This window comes from Nycticebus coucang, chromosome 3, assembly GCF_027406575.1.
Source record: "Nycticebus coucang isolate mNycCou1 chromosome 3, mNycCou1.pri, whole genome shotgun sequence".
In the NCBI taxonomy this organism is placed as follows: domain Eukaryota; kingdom Metazoa; phylum Chordata; class Mammalia; order Primates; family Lorisidae; genus Nycticebus; species Nycticebus coucang.
In genome coordinates, this window is record NC_069782.1 from 92,538,291 (window position 1) to 92,556,543 (window position 18,253).

General features: G+C 46.7%; 1 protein-coding gene across 2 annotated transcripts in view; it reads left to right on the plus strand.

The window, feature by feature from the left end:
- DUSP29 (dual specificity phosphatase 29) overlaps positions 1-18,253 on the plus strand; it is a 35,440-nt gene that overhangs the window by 2,342 nt on the left and 14,845 nt on the right. The window contains exons 2-3 of one of the 2 annotated variants that reach the window (XM_053583536.1): positions 7,462-7,551; positions 11,453-11,677. In XM_053583536.1, coding sequence (XP_053439511.1) covers positions 11,487-11,677 — 191 coding nt within the window. In that variant the 5' untranslated portion in view covers positions 7,462-7,551; positions 11,453-11,486. The remainder of the gene's footprint in view (positions 1-7,461; positions 7,552-11,452; positions 11,678-18,253) is intronic. The other variant, XM_053583535.1, reaches the window with a different exon arrangement.

Genomic DNA, 18,253 nt, shown 5'->3' on the forward strand with positions numbered 1-18,253 from the left:
TGTCTCTAAAAGAAAAAAAGAACAAAGTGGTTTGCCCAAGGTACTATCTTCTAGGTAGTAGAAGAGTCTGGCCCCCAGTGTGCCTCAGAGTCTGCCAGCATAGCCACTCTGCCCGGGGCCCCAGTGGGGTGAGGGCAGGGGTGGCTTCTCACGCTGCTCCTCCCCTTAATGCCTGAACTCTGCCCTGGGCCCCTCTCCTGCAGGGCCTGGGAACAGCCACGGCAGCTGCTGGGGCCAGGAGTCATAGCTCTGCTTATTGTCAGCCTGACTCCAGAGCAGATGGTGCTTGAATTTCTGTCTTCAGTGACCGTTCATGTTCTGGGCCCAACACTTTCAGAGAGAGGGAGTCAAGTCTCAGAGCAGATGAGCAGCGCCACCAGACACCAATTAGCTGGAGGCCTAGTCCTACTTCTAAAAGCTTTGCTTGTCGCACTTCACATGGAAGAGAATGGGCTCCTATATGTTCAGGCTCCTTTACATCCCATCTCCACCACAACTACCCTACAGAGACCCTCTTCCCTGGACACCTGCTCCACTCACTCTTTCCTATTCCTGGAGCACAGTTGGGAATTCTCCACCCCTTCCCTGCTGCCTGGTCCCTGCTCACTGAAACCCTCTTCGAGCCCATGTTGATCTGCCCTGGGCTTGACTGGTCTCATTTAACCCAACAGCCAGTGAGGTAGACATTAGCCGCATTTGACAGATGAGGGAGCTGAAGTCCAGGTACATGAGACTCCAAGGCCAGTGAGAGCTCTCACCATGACATCACACAAGTCACTTCAGGGAGGGGAGTGTGTAGGACTGAAAGGCCCAGGCCCACCCTCTGGAGCTTATCTCTTATGACCAAGAATCTAGTGTATTATCTATCAACACAGGCTGGGACGCTGGCAGGGCTGCTGGGGTCGAGGCCCAGTTAATCACCTACTAGACTCTAGACCTAGACCTACTACACCTTCCTAATGATGCAAGCCTTTAACCTCAACCTGTTGGTTGAGAACCCCTGTACTAGAGTGTTGCATTTCTTAACCTCCTGGACCTTCATTTTGTCATCTGTAAAATGGAGGCAGTTGTTCTCTACCTAGGAGCTTTAGGAGTAGATAATCCAAGAGCATGCCCTGAAAGTAACCAAGTGGACAGTTGTTTTCCTGGGTCCAGCCAGGGCCTCAATTTCTTGAGGAAGCTTCTGTGGCAGCTTTAAAAGGGGCAGCCTTCCCTCCTCATCTTGCTTCCCAAGGCCCAGAGTCCCCTGTGCAGCATCAGACAGATAAGATTCATGAGAAACAGTGTCTTGGACCGGGAAGTGGACGAGTGGCAGGCACCCCACACAGGCTGATACCCCTAGTAAACTTCCCCAAACAAAGAAGGCATGTCCTGAGGTGATGCACAGTGGGGAATCAGTGGAAAATGGTTCTTGAAAGAAGCCTGGGCTGTGAAACTGCCTGCAGGGCTTCCAAACATCTTCAGAGAGGGCAAAGGCCCAGCTGCTAAGGAGTCGGGAACCACAATTGGCCTGGTCTGACGTCACAGCTGCTAGTCTCCTGTGCCCCTCTCCGCTGGCCACCCGGGGAAGTCCAAGCCGGCTGGCTCTCTTTTCTGAGAAGGAAGCTGAGGGTGGCCTCCAGCCTCCTCAGGGTTTCCAGAAGGCCCACCTCTGCCAAACCAAGAGGGGGGAAATCAATTAGAAGTTCATAAATTATCACCCCCAAATGCTTTGAAACCTTTTGAAGAGTTAATCAAACAAGTTCATGACATCAACACCATCATAGTAGGAATATCAAATTACTTCTTACATGAAGGCTTTTCTGTTTTCTTAATAAAAGGATTTCATATTAATTCACATAATTGCCTCCTGTTAACATACTTGCCAGAATCCAAAAGAAAAAAAAATCTGTTAAACTTGGAGTATGTCTGATACATTAGGAATTAAATTAGAGGTGACCAAAAACTCCTGAGTTTGCGTGTCCAAGTTTTAATTTTTAAAAAATCTACAGGGTTCGTTGCTGTGAGCCGTGTGACGCCACGGCACTCTACCCGAGGGCGGTACAGTGAGACTCTGTCTCTACAAAAAAAAAAAAAATCTACAGGGTTCATTTCTTAGTTGGGATCATTTTTATAGATTTAAAATGCAGAAAGACAAGCAATGACTTGTAGTAAATTAAAAATATGTATGTATTTATATGGAGACACTGCTGCCAAATTCCACTCCTCCCCGCATACCTCAGCAGTAGGTATTACCCTCCTAACAGAGTAATTTACACAACCACAATTAGGGTTCTACTCTACCCCTTCTTTCAAAGCACATTCCAGGCCCCACTTGGGTGGTGTCATGGAATAAAATGTGGTACGTGTGCACTTAAACACAGACTAACTTTCCCTGCGATCCCCGTGCAACAGGAACATAAATACATGATGTGTGTACATGGACCCACAGGCACAGAACCCCTTTCAAGGGAGAAGAGGTTTTGTTTTTTTGAGACAGTCTCACTTTGTCACCCACAGTAGAGAGCTGTGTTGTCATAGCTCACAGCAATCTCTAACTCGCGGGCTTAAGTGACTCTCTTGCCTCAGCCTCCCAAGTAGCTGAGACTACAGGCACCTGCCACAACACCGGCTATTTTTAGAGACGAGGTCTCTCGCTCTAGCTCACTGGTCTTGACCTCATGAGCTCAGGCAATCCACTCACTTCAGCCTCCCAGAGTGCCACCCCCGGCCCAGAGGAGAATTTTTAAAAGGTCAGACTGTGAACTGTTCTCCTAGACCAAAAACCTCAAGAAGGCAGAGACCTCTCTGGCCCAGCCCTACTTTATACAGGACACCATAGTGTAACTCCAGGGACAGGGCCAGGCCTAATTTCTGAGGTAAAGTCAGGGAGGCAATAATGCCACTCACTTCCTAACCATACTTGTGACCCTGAAGAGCATTTCGGAGCACCCCTGGTATTAGCTGACTTAGACTCAACTAAGACCAGGCTAAGCAAAGTCAAAGATGCTGACTCTGACCCCATGAGGTGAGAAGTTAGGGATGGAGAGTGGTGCCGTACTCTTCACATGAAGACAGAAGGGGAGGGGAGTAAGTGTCCTTCAGAGATAAATGTTTCTTTACTTTTCGTTTTTAGTGTTTTGGAGACAGAGTCTTGCTCTGTTGCCCAGACTGGAGTGCAGTAGCATCATCATAGCTCATTACAGCCTCGAACTCTCAACTCAAGCAAATCCTCCTGCCTCAGCCTCTTGAGTAACTGGGACTACAAACACAAGCCACCAAGCTATCATGCCCAGCTAATTTTTCTATTTTTTTGTAGAGACAGGGTCTTACCACGTTGCTCAGGCTGGTTTTGAACTCCTGGCTTCAAGTGATCCTCCTGCCTCAGTCTCCCAGAGTGCTGAGATTATAGGTGTGAGCCACTATGCCCAGCCTTCAGAGGTGAATTTACTCCAAAGCTTCAGAATCCCACATTTGTACTAACCTCTTCCAAGGCTCTGTATCTGTTTGGTTTCCTTTTTCTTAACAAAACTGTAACTCTGGGAGGCTAAGGCAGGAGGATCACTTTAGCCCATGAGTTTGAGGTTGCTGTGAGATACAATGATGATGATGGTGTCCCAGGACTATTGAGGAACTAGAATGACCTTCTGACAACCTTGGAAGGACAGACCTGCCTTCAGGGGACTCCCACTTAATAAAAGGGTGCTCAGTGCCCTGGGAGAGATGTGAGGAATACAGATCAGGCTTTGTCCTGAGGGCTGCCTCCCTGTGCCTCAGCCCCCAAGCTTAGGGTAGACGTCTGCTACATACAGACAATTCTAAAATAAAACTTTCACCGAATTTTGGCTTTTTTCCTTTATACACTCAAGTAATACATGTCTATCACAGAAAATTTTAAAAAGATAGTTACTTCTAAAAAAGATCACATACAATTTCATCACCCTAAAATGAACATGTAGACAGTGTTTAATATCACTTGGATGAAATGTATTTTTGTAAAAGGACAGGGTCATTCCTCGTAAGCTGTTTCATAAATTTCTGGTCTCTTCTCTCCACTGGTGAAAGCTTCTTTTCCTTTGATTTCTTGAAATCACCACACACATGCCTGTTAGGTAGAACTATTCTGCCAAAGGTTCAGGTTCACACAGGGTTGAGGAGGCTGCGGGGCTTCTGACACTGGACGCTGGGAATCCCTGTCTCCAGAGTCCTGTGGCTGTGTTTCCCCTGGAAGCTCCTCACTTGGTGGTCTCTGGCCCCAAGCCCTCCTCTCTCCCCCATCCCTGGCCACAGGGCTACTTCACATCCCTCCTGGAATGTTCTAGGAAACTCAAAACTCTCTTCCTTTATTGCACACAACAGTTTAGTTCACTTTGTTTCACTCTACCACTCTCCAGGCCATGCTGCAGAACTTCTCTTTTTCCCATCAAAAGAAACCTCAAATGATGTTTTTTATTAAGCAAGAGGCCTGTACTGTGGGTCTTCAAAATGATGGACTTTTCCTGACACACTCTCATTCTGAGGCCTGGCTCCCTAGTCAAACTCTACAGGCTCAAGGGCTCCACTTTGAGATTGAATTTTCCCCAGTGAATGATGTATCTCCCCATGCTGATTCTCCCATCTGCCACCTTAGAAAGCAAAAGAGTTCAGATCGGGTTTTTTTATTTTGATTGTTTTTAAAAAGAATCTCTCCCCCTCTAGTTATAACTCTATTTTATCAAATAAGAAACTGAAGGGCAGGGAGGATGAGATGTGGGTCCCTCCGTGATTATTGTGCCAGGACCCAGGAGCAAGGTAGATAGCGCAGAAGTCAGGAATTAGAAGACAATTCTAATTCTGAGCTGCTTCCTGCCCAGACCGTTCTGTTTGGGTAGCACAGTTAAAACATAAAAACATGGGGTGGCGCTTATAGCTCAGTGGACTGGCCACATACACCGGCCAGGACTGCTAAACAACAATGACAACTGCAACAAAAAATAGCCAGGCGTTGTGGCAGGCGCCTGTAGTCCCAGCTACTTGGGAGGCTGCAGCAAGAGAATCGCTTAAGCCCAAGGGTTTGAGGTTTCCGTGAGCTGTGACGCCATAGCACTCTACCCAGCGTGACAGCTTGAGGCTTTATCTTTAAAAAGAGTGTTAAGATGGCAGGCATGAGCCACTGCACCCAGCCAGTATTGACATTTTGATATACTTTTTTTTTAGAAAGAGTCTCAAGCTGTCGCCCTGGGTAGAGTGCTGTGGCATCACAGCTCACAGCAACCTCAAACCCTTGGGCTTAAGCAATTCTCTTGCCTCCGCCTCCCAAGTACCTGGGACTATAGGCACCCGCCACAATGCCCGGCTATTTTTGTTGTTGTTGTTGCAGTTGTCATTGTTGTTTAGCAGGCCTGGGCAGGGTTCGAACTCATCAGCCTTGGTGTATGTGGCCAGCACCCTACCCACTGAGCTACAGGTGCCGTCAACATTTTGATATACTTTTTTAACTAGTTTAAGAAACTATATAAAATTTGGGGGGATTATTTATTTATTTATTTATTTTGCATAAAGTAAATTCATGGTATCGACATTTCAGTTTTGAATTCAGATCAAAATTATTTCCCCTTGGGCATACGAAACCTTTAACTAGATGCAAATTATACCATCAAAAATTCTGAAATATATCTCCGCGCCTGTAGTATAGCAGCTAGGGCACCGGCCATATGCACCGGGGCTGGCAGGTTCTAACCCGGCCCAGCCCTGTCAAACAATGACAACTACAACAAAAAAATAGCTAGGTATTGTGGCAGGCACCTGTAGTCCCAGCTACTCAGGAGGCTGAGGCAAGAGAATGGCTTAAGCCCAAGAGTTTGAGGTTGCTGTGACCTGTGACACCATGGCACTCTACTGAAGGCAACATAGTGAGACTGTCTCAAAAAAAAAAAAACATTCTGAAATAGAGTCCAAGTTATCGAGAGGTCCTGTGTTGACAGCTCTCAAAGGCAAGGTCATTGTTTCATGGAAGGAAATGGCACTGCAGGCGTTAAGATCAAGTACTTCTTGACTTCTTGTATCCTCTGTTACCACAGCATCTTTGCTTTTATTTTTTATAATTTAAATTTTTAGTTTTAGCTGGAAATAATAATTGTGTATATTTATGGATTACAATGTGATGTGATATATGCGTACCACAATTTTTTTAATGTATTAAAATTAGCAATATTTTATTTTCAGTTCTCTCAAAAGCAGGCCCTGAGACAGGGTTTGAGCGCATGTTGTTTATCAACTGCTCCTGGGAGCACGGTGTGGAGTGCAGAGTGCCGGGGAGGGAGGACAGCTGGTGGGGGATGTATGAGTGGGCAGGGTACCACTCCAGGCAACTGGGGCTCCACACTCTGGGGAGACTGTACATAACATACTTCAAAACTGGCCCATTCAGGCTTGAAGAAGCTGGGGTGTTTATCCACCCAACCCCTGCTTCTCTTTGGCATAACTTCTGGGGTTGTTAACTCCCCATATTTCAGACATGGCCAGTGCAAAGATCAGAAAACACCCCTAAGCAAGAAAGGACAAGTGCCCAAGGTAGGAAGCTTTTTGCATAGAAAAGAACTATTCATTTAGGCAGCAGTGACTTCAGTGGAAGAATGAGACCAGCAAGGTACTTCTACAACAGCTGCCTATCTTTAAAAATCAGTAGACTTCTCCTGGGGCGTGCTGGCTCAGGCCTATAATCCTGGCACTCTGGGAGGCCGAGGTGGGAGGATTACTTGAGCTCAGGAGTTAGAGACAAACCTGAGGAAGAGCAAGACCTGTCTCTACTAAAAATAGAAAAACCAGCCAAGCAGCCGAGCATTGTGGCAGGCACCTATAGTCCCAGCTACTTGGCAGGCTGAGGCAAGAGGATTGCTTATGCTTAAGAGTTTGAGGTTGCTGTGAATTAGGCTAATGCCATGGCACTCTACCCAGGGTCACAGAATTTCTGTCTCCAAAAAAAAAAAAAAAAAAATCAGTAGATGTCTCACAAAAATCTATGAAAATCATAAAAATATCAGAAAATCTGGGCTTTCATTTTCACATGGAACAGCAAGCTGCTGCCCCCTTCACAGGAGGCATTTACTCTTTGGTGTGCCACACTCCCCACCACTCCCTAATGTCTCGTGCCAAAGGTCAATATGTTTGTTCCTTCCTCTATGTTGCCTGCCTGGTCCCTCCAACAAGGAGCCTTAGTTTCCTTTCCTTTGAGGAAGAGACAGGCTGATGCCGCACATAGGCCAATTAGCCTTCAGAGATCACATTTGATTTCCTGGGACCAAATCTTTAAATATGAAGCTGTAACAGGAACCTGCAGGCCTCTTTTGACAGCCTGCCCAGCTCTCATTATGACATTTAGCCTGTGATTGATATTGTGTATGTCACTGAGACCTTGGCAGTTAATCTCTGGGTCGAATCTATGGAAACCAAACAGAACAGATTTGTCTTCCCTTTCCATTTTGGCTGTGATCTGGGAAACAGACGCTCCTGGCCTCTCTGAGAATTGGAGATTTGGGAGCCATGCAGCGAGGGATGCACACAAGCTGCCTTCAGGATTTGGAAAGATTACAGGTCTGTGGTTTCTGGACGGCTCCACGCTTTGTTCTCTTTTCCCCATCAAATCTGCACGCTGGAGGATAATAGATCCCAGAGCTCCCTCTGCGTGCCAAGCTGCTCTGGGTAGACCACACCACTTCCTCTTCTGTCTGGAAATCCAGCCGAGGCTTTCAGTGCAGAGATGGGGATGGGGATGGTTCCCTCCACAGTGTAATGAATGAGGAACGGCCTCATCCAGGGTGAGGTCAGTTTCAGCGATCAAAGGAGGCAGATGGAGGCTTCAGAATAGAATTTACTCCACTGTCTCCCTAAAATCACTTCTTCTGAAGCCTGTGTTAGTAGCAGGCAGGGCTCAAAATGGCCTAAACCACCACATTTAGGTACACAGTGCCCAGCTTCTAACTCTCTTCAAAAGAAAAAAAAAATGGGTGCCAGGAATGGGCTGAGGTTCAGACCTCTCAAAATTAAGGCTCCTGTACACCTGAAGCAAGGAGAGCTTTGCGCCTAGGCTCTGTGCTGGTTGCAAGAGAGGCTTTTAGCTGCCCTTTGAAGTAATTTCTTCCCCCTGACTGGACTCACCCAGAGGCAGGCCCCAGAGGGGAGTGGCCCTCACTAGCCGCCCACCACAAGGCCTGTCTACCCATTTCTCTGCACTTCCCTCACCTTCACCCTCCTGCAATGCAGCCCAGAGGCACAGCCCTGCCTCACCAGCTCTGCTAAGTCCCTAGCAAGATCTCACGGTCCTTAATCGTCAATCCACCCCTCATTCATTCATTCATTCATTCCATCCTGTTTACTAAGCCATTCCCTCATCCAACAAATACTTCCCGAGAGCCTCCTGTGTGCCAGACACGAGGCTACAGGGAAAATCAACATCAAGAAGCCCGGACCAAGGTCCTCCCACTTGCTCTTCTGCCAGCCTGCACCTGCGTTCTGGGCCAGAGACCTGCTCTCCAGTCTCAGTGAGGAGACGGGGGCATTTGCAACGAAGGCCTTTACTACCTTTCTTTCAGCTCAGCAGCTCCCTGGCTGCATAGCCACATCTCAGGCTCATTCCACTCATTCAAGGAGCTGTTAAAAATACAAACTCCCAGACCCCTAGCCCAGGCCCAGTAGGCAAGTCCAAGAATCTGTGTTTTTAGCCAGTGCCAGTGACTCTGCTGAGGTGGTCTTTAGACTACATTTTGAGAGAATCCAAAGAAGGGCCCCCTCTGCTGCCCACTGCTCCCATCTCCATCTCAGAAAGTAGGGCACTGCAGGAGGAAATCACAAATCCCGCTTCCCACAGCCCCTGTCGACACACACTAGCCAATGTGACCCTTGAAGTCATCTCCTATGGACCTGGGGGAATCAAATTCCCCAAAGCAGTGGTTTCAGCCCTTTTCTTTCTAAATTTTTATCACAGAGCATTCCAGACACACCCCCAAACAGTCACTACCTTGTAACCGTCATCCAGGCCCGACCACCATCACTCAAATCCAACCCTACCTTATCCATGCCTCTGTCAATATCCCTCCCCCAACACTCTATTACCACATTTTCCCAACGATATCCTTTTGGAAGCAAGTCCCAGACATTCTATCATTTCATCTGTGAATAGTCAAGTATATATTTCTAAAAGATAAGGCCCTGTGGTATAACTTAACTTTCCTCTAAGTCTTCTGAAAATTGGCTGTTAGATGTAGACTCTGAGGACTCCGGTAAGATTCAGGGTTTTCTCTGGTGAGACTTCTGTGGCTGCAGCGGCGAGTCCTGTCAGAAGGCACTTAATGTCTGCTTGTCTCTTTTACGTTGTCAGCAGCCTGCGCTCAGTGCCCGGAGGCAGCTGCTCATCAGGTGGTGTAAAATAGTGCTCCCTTCTTTATTTATTTCCCGGAATACTTCTCTAGAAGAGAAAATTTCTCTCATCTACCCAGTAATAGTTTGTACAATAAAGGAACAATAAATGCTAGCTTCTTTCTTTTTATGTATCCATCTTCAAAATAAGGAGCTGGTTCGCTCGCATCCTCCAATGGTGAATAATTGTTTTAAGTATTTTTATGACCTAAGTGATGTGTTTCAATGCACTGAAGTTATTTTTATTATTCATGTTCAAATTGTCTCTTTTTTCTCCAAGTTGCATTCTGAGTCCTTCAGAAATTATCCTAGTGGCCGGGCGCGGTGGCTCACGCCTGTAATCCCAGCACTGTGGGAGGCTGAGGAGGGAGAATCGCTTGAGCTCAGGAGTTCGAGACTCGCCTGAGCGACAGTGAGACCCCGACTCGTGAAAAAAATGGAAAAACCCAGCCGGGCACCGCGGCGAGCGCCTGTAATCCCAGCGGCTTCCGGAGGCTGAGGCAGCGGGGTGCCCGCAGCCCGAGTCTGAGGTTGTGGTGAGCTACCACGCCCACTGCACTCTGCTCAGGGGCATAGGGTGGGACCCTGTCTCAACAAAAAAAAAAAAAAAAAAGAAATTATCCTGGTGATCTTTGAAGCTACCAAGCCCTGTTTATGCTCTTTCACTCCCTGGCCTTCCCCTTCTCACACTATATCCCCCAGCCCTTCTATCTCAGAAGGCTAAGATCTCTTTTTTTTTTTTTGAGACAGAGTCTCACTTTGTTGCCCTCGGTAGAGTGCTGTGGCGTCATAGCTCACAGCAACCTCAAACTCTTAGGCTCAAGCGATCCTCTTGCCTCAATTTTTCCTTTTTAGTAGAAATGGGGTCTCACTCTTGCTTGGCTGGTCTCGAACTCCTGAGCTCAAGCAATCCACCTGCCTTGGGCTCCCAGAGTGCTAGGATTACAGGCATGCCTCTGCCCTGGGCCAGAAGGCTAAGATCTTCTGCTACCATATCCTCAATTTACAATTTTCCTCATGTGTAAAATGGGGATAATAAAAGGGTATTAGGATAATCCTACCTCACACGGTTGTGAAAATTAAACAAGTCTATAATTGTAAAGCACTTGGAATGGTGTCTGCCGCTAAGTGCTACCTTAGTACTTGTCAAATAGATCCCATGTCCTCCCTGTCACTCACCTTCTTGTTGCTCAATCATCCCACTCTCTCCCCCTCCCTTCAGGCTCCAGGCATGAGTACAATTTCTCTTGCCAGGCTGTCTGACCGTAGACATACTATTCACTCAGATCAGGGAACAAACATCACCCAATCCCACAGTGAATTCATTTCCTTAGGGACAAGGGAAACTCTTTCCCTGCATTCCACTTGCACAGCCTGGCATGTCTCAATCTGCAGGCACAGCTTTCTAGCTTGGAACATCTCTCTGACCGCCTGGTGAGTTAGCCCAGTGAGCGCCAGCCTCATAGCCTGAGAGCCATGAACACTGACTTCAGCTGTCCTAACAAGCTGCTAACCCTCACTGGGCCACGTTTCCTTCCACCTCAAGGCTTCTGAAGTTCTGCGTGGGTGCAAGGCTGTCCAGACCCAGCCAGGGTCCGGACTTAGCGACGTACCCTTCCTCCTGACTGACTGCTCCCTGCAGATGTTGAGAATGCCACAGGCCTGTAATGTCAGGGACCTTCTGGGTCTTTCTGTTTAGGTCCAAAATGGCCCAAACTAGCAGGTTCCAGTCAGATAAAGGAAAAGGTAGGTGCTGGAGAAGGGGCAAATTCTAGAAGAAAGGTAGGATAGGAATAGCTGCCTGTAGAATCTCTTGGACCCAAAGCCTCCCTGGGCCTGCGCCAGAGGGCCTCCAGCAGCCCTGCTCCAGAAAGAGTGGAATGTTGATGAAGTGTTGTTTAACTGCCATCATGGCCTTCCTTGTTGACCTGTGTGTCTTGGGAAGAGGAAGCAGGAGCTCGGCAGGCCTGGGAAGTGCCTGTCAAGTTTTAAGATGGGCTTATCCCACCTCTGTCTGTAATGCTCATTCCCTACTCCGTGTACCCTGATAATTCCCATTCTGACCTTCTCTCACAACCAGTCGCAGAAAGAAAAGAAAATCTCGTGGCTGCAAAATGACATCTGGAGAACCGAAGACAAGTCTAAAGAATGCCTACCCATCTTCCAAGAAGCTGTCACTGAAAGCGGAAGGGGAGGAGGACTACTGCACCCCCGGAGCCTTTGAGCTGGAGCGGCTCTTCTGGAAGGGCAGTCCCCAGTACACCCATGTCAATGAGGTCTGGCCCCAGCTCTACATTGGTGATGAGTAAGTGTCCAAGCCCAGCCTCCTTCTGGCCCCTTCCAGCTCACACCCTGAGCCACCTCCTATCCTTGAGCTTTAGATCTTTAGGTTAGTTGTTCCATAAGAACTCAGGGCTAGGCTTATCTTCCTATTATAGAAAACCCAGACAAAGGGATTAAGTAAGATAGAGGTTTATTTCTTTCTTGCACGTAAGTCTGGAGGAAGGTGGGCTGAGGCTGGCATCGCCTTTGCAGGGCCATGAGGAACTCAGGCTCTTGTGTTTCTGCTCCATTATGATGGGGTATGCTTTCTTTCCTCAAGGTTGCTATAGGGTTTCTAACTGGTAGGGCTCCAACCATCAGTTGTAGAATCCAGACACCAGGAAGGAGGAAAAAGAAGAGCAAAGGAACATCTTTCCAAAGGGAAGTCACACCCAAGACTTCCCTTGCCCCTAGCTGCAAGGAGTCTGGGAAATGTAGTCTTTTATTTAAGCTGAGTATAACACTATCAAGTATAAAAACAATTCTCAGACTTATGGCACTGGAACACATGAACCTGTGTATTTAGAAGGATGGAGGCCTCAATTGAGGTTGCTTTCATTTACTTTTGATTTTTATAGCCATCATTTCCCACTCCCTGAACAATTAAGTTGTGCCTACCATAAATAATGTTAATAATGATAATGTTTTTGTTTTTTTTTGAGACAGTGTCACTATGTCACCCTGGCAGAGTGCCGTGGCTTCACAGCTCACAGCAACCTCAAACTCTTGGGCTTAAGCTATTCTCTTGCCTCAGACTCCCAGGTAGCTGGGACTATAGGCACCCACTACAACACCCAGCTATTTTTTTGGTTGTAGTTGTCATTGTGTTTGGTAGGCCTGGGCTGGGTTTGAACCCATTAGCTCTGGTGCATGTGGCTGGTGCCCTAGCCGCTGAGTGACAGGCACTGAGCCAATAATGATAATGTTAATAGTGATAATTGAGCACTATGTGTCAGGCATAGTGTTAAGGGTCTTGCATGCATGACCTCATTTTATTCTCCTGATAATCCATTGAAAGAGGTTATCTAATTTTAAGGATTTCCAGGAAACCAAGGCATTTGAGCAGTTAAATAATGGGCCCAAGGTCCCACAGCTCAGTAGATGGCAGACAGCTGAGATTCAAATGCGGTTACGTTTCCCTCCACCCTCTGGGACTCCAGCTTATGTTTCATCTCTCCAAGGAGCAGATGGTGCAGGACCCCTGCAGGTGCTATTTTAATACCTATCTTACCACTTATTATTATTTTTTGAGACAGAGTCTCATTATATTGCCCTCGGTAGAGTGCTGTGGTGTCACAGCTCACAGCAACCTCAAGCTCTTGGGTTCAAGCGATTCTCTTGCCTCAGCCTCCCAAGTAGCTGGGACTACAGGTGCCCACCACAATGCCTGGCTATTTTTAGAAGCAGGGTGAGTGAGAAGCAGGGTCTCACTCTGGCTCAGGCTGGTCTCGAACCTGTGAGCTAAGGCAATCTACCCACTTTGGCCTCCCAAAGTGTGGGATTACAGGTGTGAGCCACTGTGCCCGGCCTACTTATCTTGCCACTTATAACCCAGAGATAATTGTCCATCTGCAAGACCATCCGGGGCATCATATCTTGCCTTTTTTTCCCCCTTGATTTTTTGCAAATTTAAAAAGTTACAAGCATTATGTGCCTTTTTATACCACATTAAACTAAATACAGGATTGTCAAAACAAACTACACAATCTCGCTTTTTACCCTCTTGATTCTATCACTAACATGTAGTAAGTTTACTTGCATACTTTCAACACTTTATAGTGGCTGTTGCAAATAGAAGGAAACGTATACACACATAAAGAGTTTACATTTCTGGGTGGCGCCTGTGGCTCAGTGTGTAGGGCGCCGGCCCCATATGCTGAGGGTGGTGGGTTCAAACCCAGCCCCGGCCAAACTGCAACAACAACAACAACAACAACAAAAAAAAAATAGCCGGGCGTTGTGTAGTCCCAGCTGCTCGGGAGGCTGAGACAAGAGAATCGCGTAAGCCCAAGAGTTAGAGGTTGCTGTGAGCCATGTGACGCCACGGCACTCTACCCAAGGGTGGTACAGTGAGACTCTTGAAAAATACCATATATACCGTTGTATATTTTTAATATTCCATAGTCTAGCTGTGCCAGAATTTATCCAATCATTTTGCAGTTGTGAACATTAAGGAATTGTAGGGGAAGGCTATAGAGGAACTCTCTCTACTGTTGTAATTTTTGAGTTTACCTCTATCTTTACATCAAGAAGTTTTTTCTCTTTGTATATTATATACTATATTTAACTTTCCTATAATAATATCTAGGATGTATTGAGTTTTATGTGCCATGCCTTTTTCTAGGCTTTATTTATTTATTTATTTATTTATTTTGAGACAGGGTCTTACTATGTCACCCACGGTAGGGTGCTGTGGCGTCACAGCTCACAGCAACCTCAAACTCTTGGGCTCAAGCGATTCTCTTGCTTCAGCCTCCCAAGTAGCTAGGACTATAGGCACCCACCATAACGCCCAGCTGTTTTTTTGTTGTTGCAGTTGTCATTGTTGTTTAGCTGGCCCAGGCCAGGTTCGAACCCGCCAGCCTCAGTGTATGTGGCTGGTGCCATAACCACTGTGCTGCGGGCACCAAGCCTGCTAGGCATCATTTAAATTACAACTCTATAAAGGAGGAACTATTATTCCTCCTATTTTCTACAAATGGGAAAAACTGAGGCTCAGAGAGTTCATTCACGTATTCAGTCAGTCAGTTAGCATTTATTGGACACTCTGATAGGGGCTGTGGCAGATTTAAAGAAAAAACCAAGGCTCCAAGGAATTAAGTGACCATCCCAAGGTCACATCTCCAATCAGTGAGGGAATTTATTCTCAAACCCAGACCTAAACAAACAAACAAACAAACCCTATCAATTAGGTAAAGAAGCTGTTTGAGAGTTGAGGCGAAAAGAGATGTATAGTGATGTTAACGGGACAGAAAGATACTCAAGCAGGAGGTTCGAGTCTTGCCTTTGTCAATTACCAGTTGTGTGATCTTGGACAAGTTATTTTTACCTCTCTTCATCTTTATGCAACAATTAGCAGGACTTTATCTCAGAGGGTGAAGATGAAATGAAATAAAACAAGTGCTAGAGTTGTATCTGGCACACAGGAGACGCTTGGTAAGTGCTTGGTGCAATTATGGATCCCACTATGATGCCGCGGCACTCAGGGTGCCAGAAGGAGACTCCCGTCTCAAAAATACAATAAAATAAAAATCAGAGCACAAAAGTGGTGGATCCCAAACTTGACTTTGGAAGATGGGTAGGATTTCAAAAACATTCCAGGCAAAGGGAACAGGATGGAAAAAGCCATGGAGATGGGAACGTACAGGGTGATTTATCTGGAATTATGGAGATAAACGTGGCACACTTTCAGAAGGTCTAAGCTTATGCCAAATTCTACCACTATGTGGCCAGTTTCAGTTAGCTGTATTGATCAAATGGGTCACCCCAACATCTTGGTGGCCTGCCACAACAGTGGTTTATTTTTCATGTTGCAGCTCTTGGTGGGCTAGCCCTGGCAGGGTTCCACGGCCACTGTACTCCAGGGTTCAGGTTGATGGAACAGTCCCTATCTGAGATCTCACTACGCTTGCAACAGAGAGAAAAGAGAGACTTGGCAAACCCTAAGTTGGCTTAGAAGTGACATATGCCATGGTTGCCCACATTTTATTGGCCAAGGCCAGTCTATAACAAAGCCTTACATCAGTGGGGCAGAAAAGTATAACCTACACCTCGAGAGGCAGTGGAATATTCTAAATAATCACACAGCCTTTCATAGCCGCTTGGTAATGTAGTGGGTTTGGGCACCTATGTCCTCATCTCTAAATATAGTTACTGAGAAGCTTCAAAGAAATAAGGAGAGCTGGGCACAGGGGCTCACGCCTGTGATCCTACCACTCTGGGAGGTCGAGGCGGGTGAATCACTTGAGCTCAGGAGTTTCAGGCCAGGCCAAGCAAGAGCGAGACTCTGTCTCTACTAAAAATAGAAAAACTGAGGCAAGACAATCTCTTGAGTCTAAGATCTTAAGGTTGCTGTGAGCTAGGATGCCATGGCACTCAGGGTGCCAAAATGAGACTCCTATCTCAAAAAAAAAAAAAAAAAAAGAATGTAAAAGCATTTGGTAAATTACAAAGTAGTAGACAAATGCAAATGTTATAGTTATTATTGTTATTCAGAGGGAAAGAAGTCTGGAAAGCTAGGTCAGGGCCACTTGTGGAAGGCTGCATGCCAACCAAGGGACATAATTCAGGAAGCCATTGAGAGTGAGCAGAGCTGAAGTGTTCTGACAATAAGATACGCTTGCCTCCTTGACGTGCGACCATGACCTTGCTTCTTTCAACCAAGAAAATGTCACTGCCCTTTCAATTCAATCCAATTCTGCCTAATCAAGCCCCCAAACAAGCACACACAAGCACAGAGGCAGGCTCCAGGGGCAAGTGCGTGAGCTGTGCCCATCCTGAGAGGGGGAGGGAGCCTGAAGTCAGCACGGCATGGTGCTTGTTGCTGATCTCAGCCCTGGGCTCAGGGTCCCTTCTGTGACACTCACTTAACCAGGTCAACAAGACTCACAGACACTTATTGAAAGGGCAATTAATCCCACTGCCAATGCACCCACGCGAAGGTTATGACCCGGGCTTTGAATAGGCAAAGCTGCCTATATTTCTTGGCCTCTTTTTAGGTGTTGCCCAAAGCAGGAAAAAGCTCAGAGTTTCAAACAAAGCCTCCTACACAGAGCCTCAGTTTTAATTTGATATTTATATTTTGGTTGAGCTTTTATTTTTCTAAAAGCACGCAAGATATTTTTTGAGACACAGTCTCCTTGTTGCTCTAGCTGGAGTGCAGTGGCATCATCCTAGCTCACTCCAACCTCAAACTCCCGGGCTCAAGCCATCCTCCTGCCTCAGTCTTCCCAGTACCTGCCATAAGGCCCAACTAATTTTTTCTACTTTTTATGGAGATGGGGGTCTCACTATTGCTCAGGCTGGTCTTCAACTCCTGACCTCAAGCAGTTCTCCCACCTTAGCCTCTCAGAGTGTTAGGATTACTGGCGTGAGCCACTGTATCTAGCCTACCTAAGGTTTATGAAAGACAAGTACCAAGGCTCTGGAAGTGAAGTCAGGACACAGGAGTGAGGACAGATGTCCTGTGGCAGGTGAAGCCATCTGCTGCTAGAATGTAGCTCACTGGGGGCCACACTTACCCCTCAGACAAGCTCACTCTTCTCCCTCCTCGCCCCCTCCAACCCTCCACTCCCATCACTGCCATCCTTCTCCTCCAGTGCCACAATGTCTGTGTGGCCTTGGACAAGTCACTCAAGCTTTACGAGCTTTAATTTCTTCACCTATAAAACGTGGATTCAATGAGTTAATGCTTAGAAACACACACAAAGCACCAAGTATGAGGAAAGTAAAGAACTATCACTGTTTTGCTGCTAAGGGTCCCTCTGTGCTAAGTGTAGCCTAGGGACAGAAAACAATCCTGGGTCAAATTTCTCTCCTAGGATCCCATCATGAACCCAAGGCAGAGTGTTGGAAGGAAGTCCTCTCCTCTTGGGCCTGCTCCAACTCATTTTCCTCCTCCCCTGAGGGACAGTGTACTGGCCTTCCAGGGACCTGGGTGACCTAAAGCCATAGGCAATGACACGTCAAAGCCCTATGGGCCTGTGGGCTTCAGAATTTCTAAATCATTTTCTCAATCTGGTGGGTTGCCCCACTGCTCACCAGCCTACGGGAGGGGAGCAGTGGCCTTACCACTGCATCTGGAGAGAAGAGGCCACAGACAAGTGGGGAACATGAAGTGGTTGGGCCTGGCCAACTACCCCCTCTGGGTGTTCCCACGGGGAAGTCTTCCTTGCTCAAGGTATAGCCACCCCCTCCCCCACTTACTTCCCACAACATGGTAGGGGTCTGAATCTGCCACCAGTGGGAGCTGCAGGCTCACCATGGAATGGATGACTCAGGGCACAAAGTTAAAGTCCCCAGTGCACATGGGCACTGGCTGACTGTGTGTGGCCTTTGGCAAGACATTGTATTGTTCTGGGACTCAGTTTCTTTATTTGTAAAATAAAGGATGATTTCAAAAGTCCTTTCCAGCTCTAAACTAAAATTCTCAAGAAAAGTCTTATTAAATAAATTAGGCTTTATTAGGTTCAAGCACATACTTGTTTTATTACTTTTTAAGTCATTCAAATTAGATTCAAATTAGGTTAACCAAGTGTTGCCCTCCAGAGAGCCAGGGACTGGCAGTCAATGACGAGATAAGAATAATTCATCACCTCTTATCAATCAGCAGTCCCTAAATGGGTGCTTCAAAAGTGCTTGAGTATGCTTGAAAGCACTAAGTTTCTGTAATTTAAATATTCTCACTTTAATCTAGTTCACATCTTTCATTTGCTTATCAAAATCTTTTTTCAGTCTTTTTTCCCCCCTATAGTCAGCAGGAGGGGAAATATCCTGGCTACTGTCAAAATGATTGCAAATTTCTAGGCAGGGCGCCTCCAGTGATAAGGCCTGCCCGAAA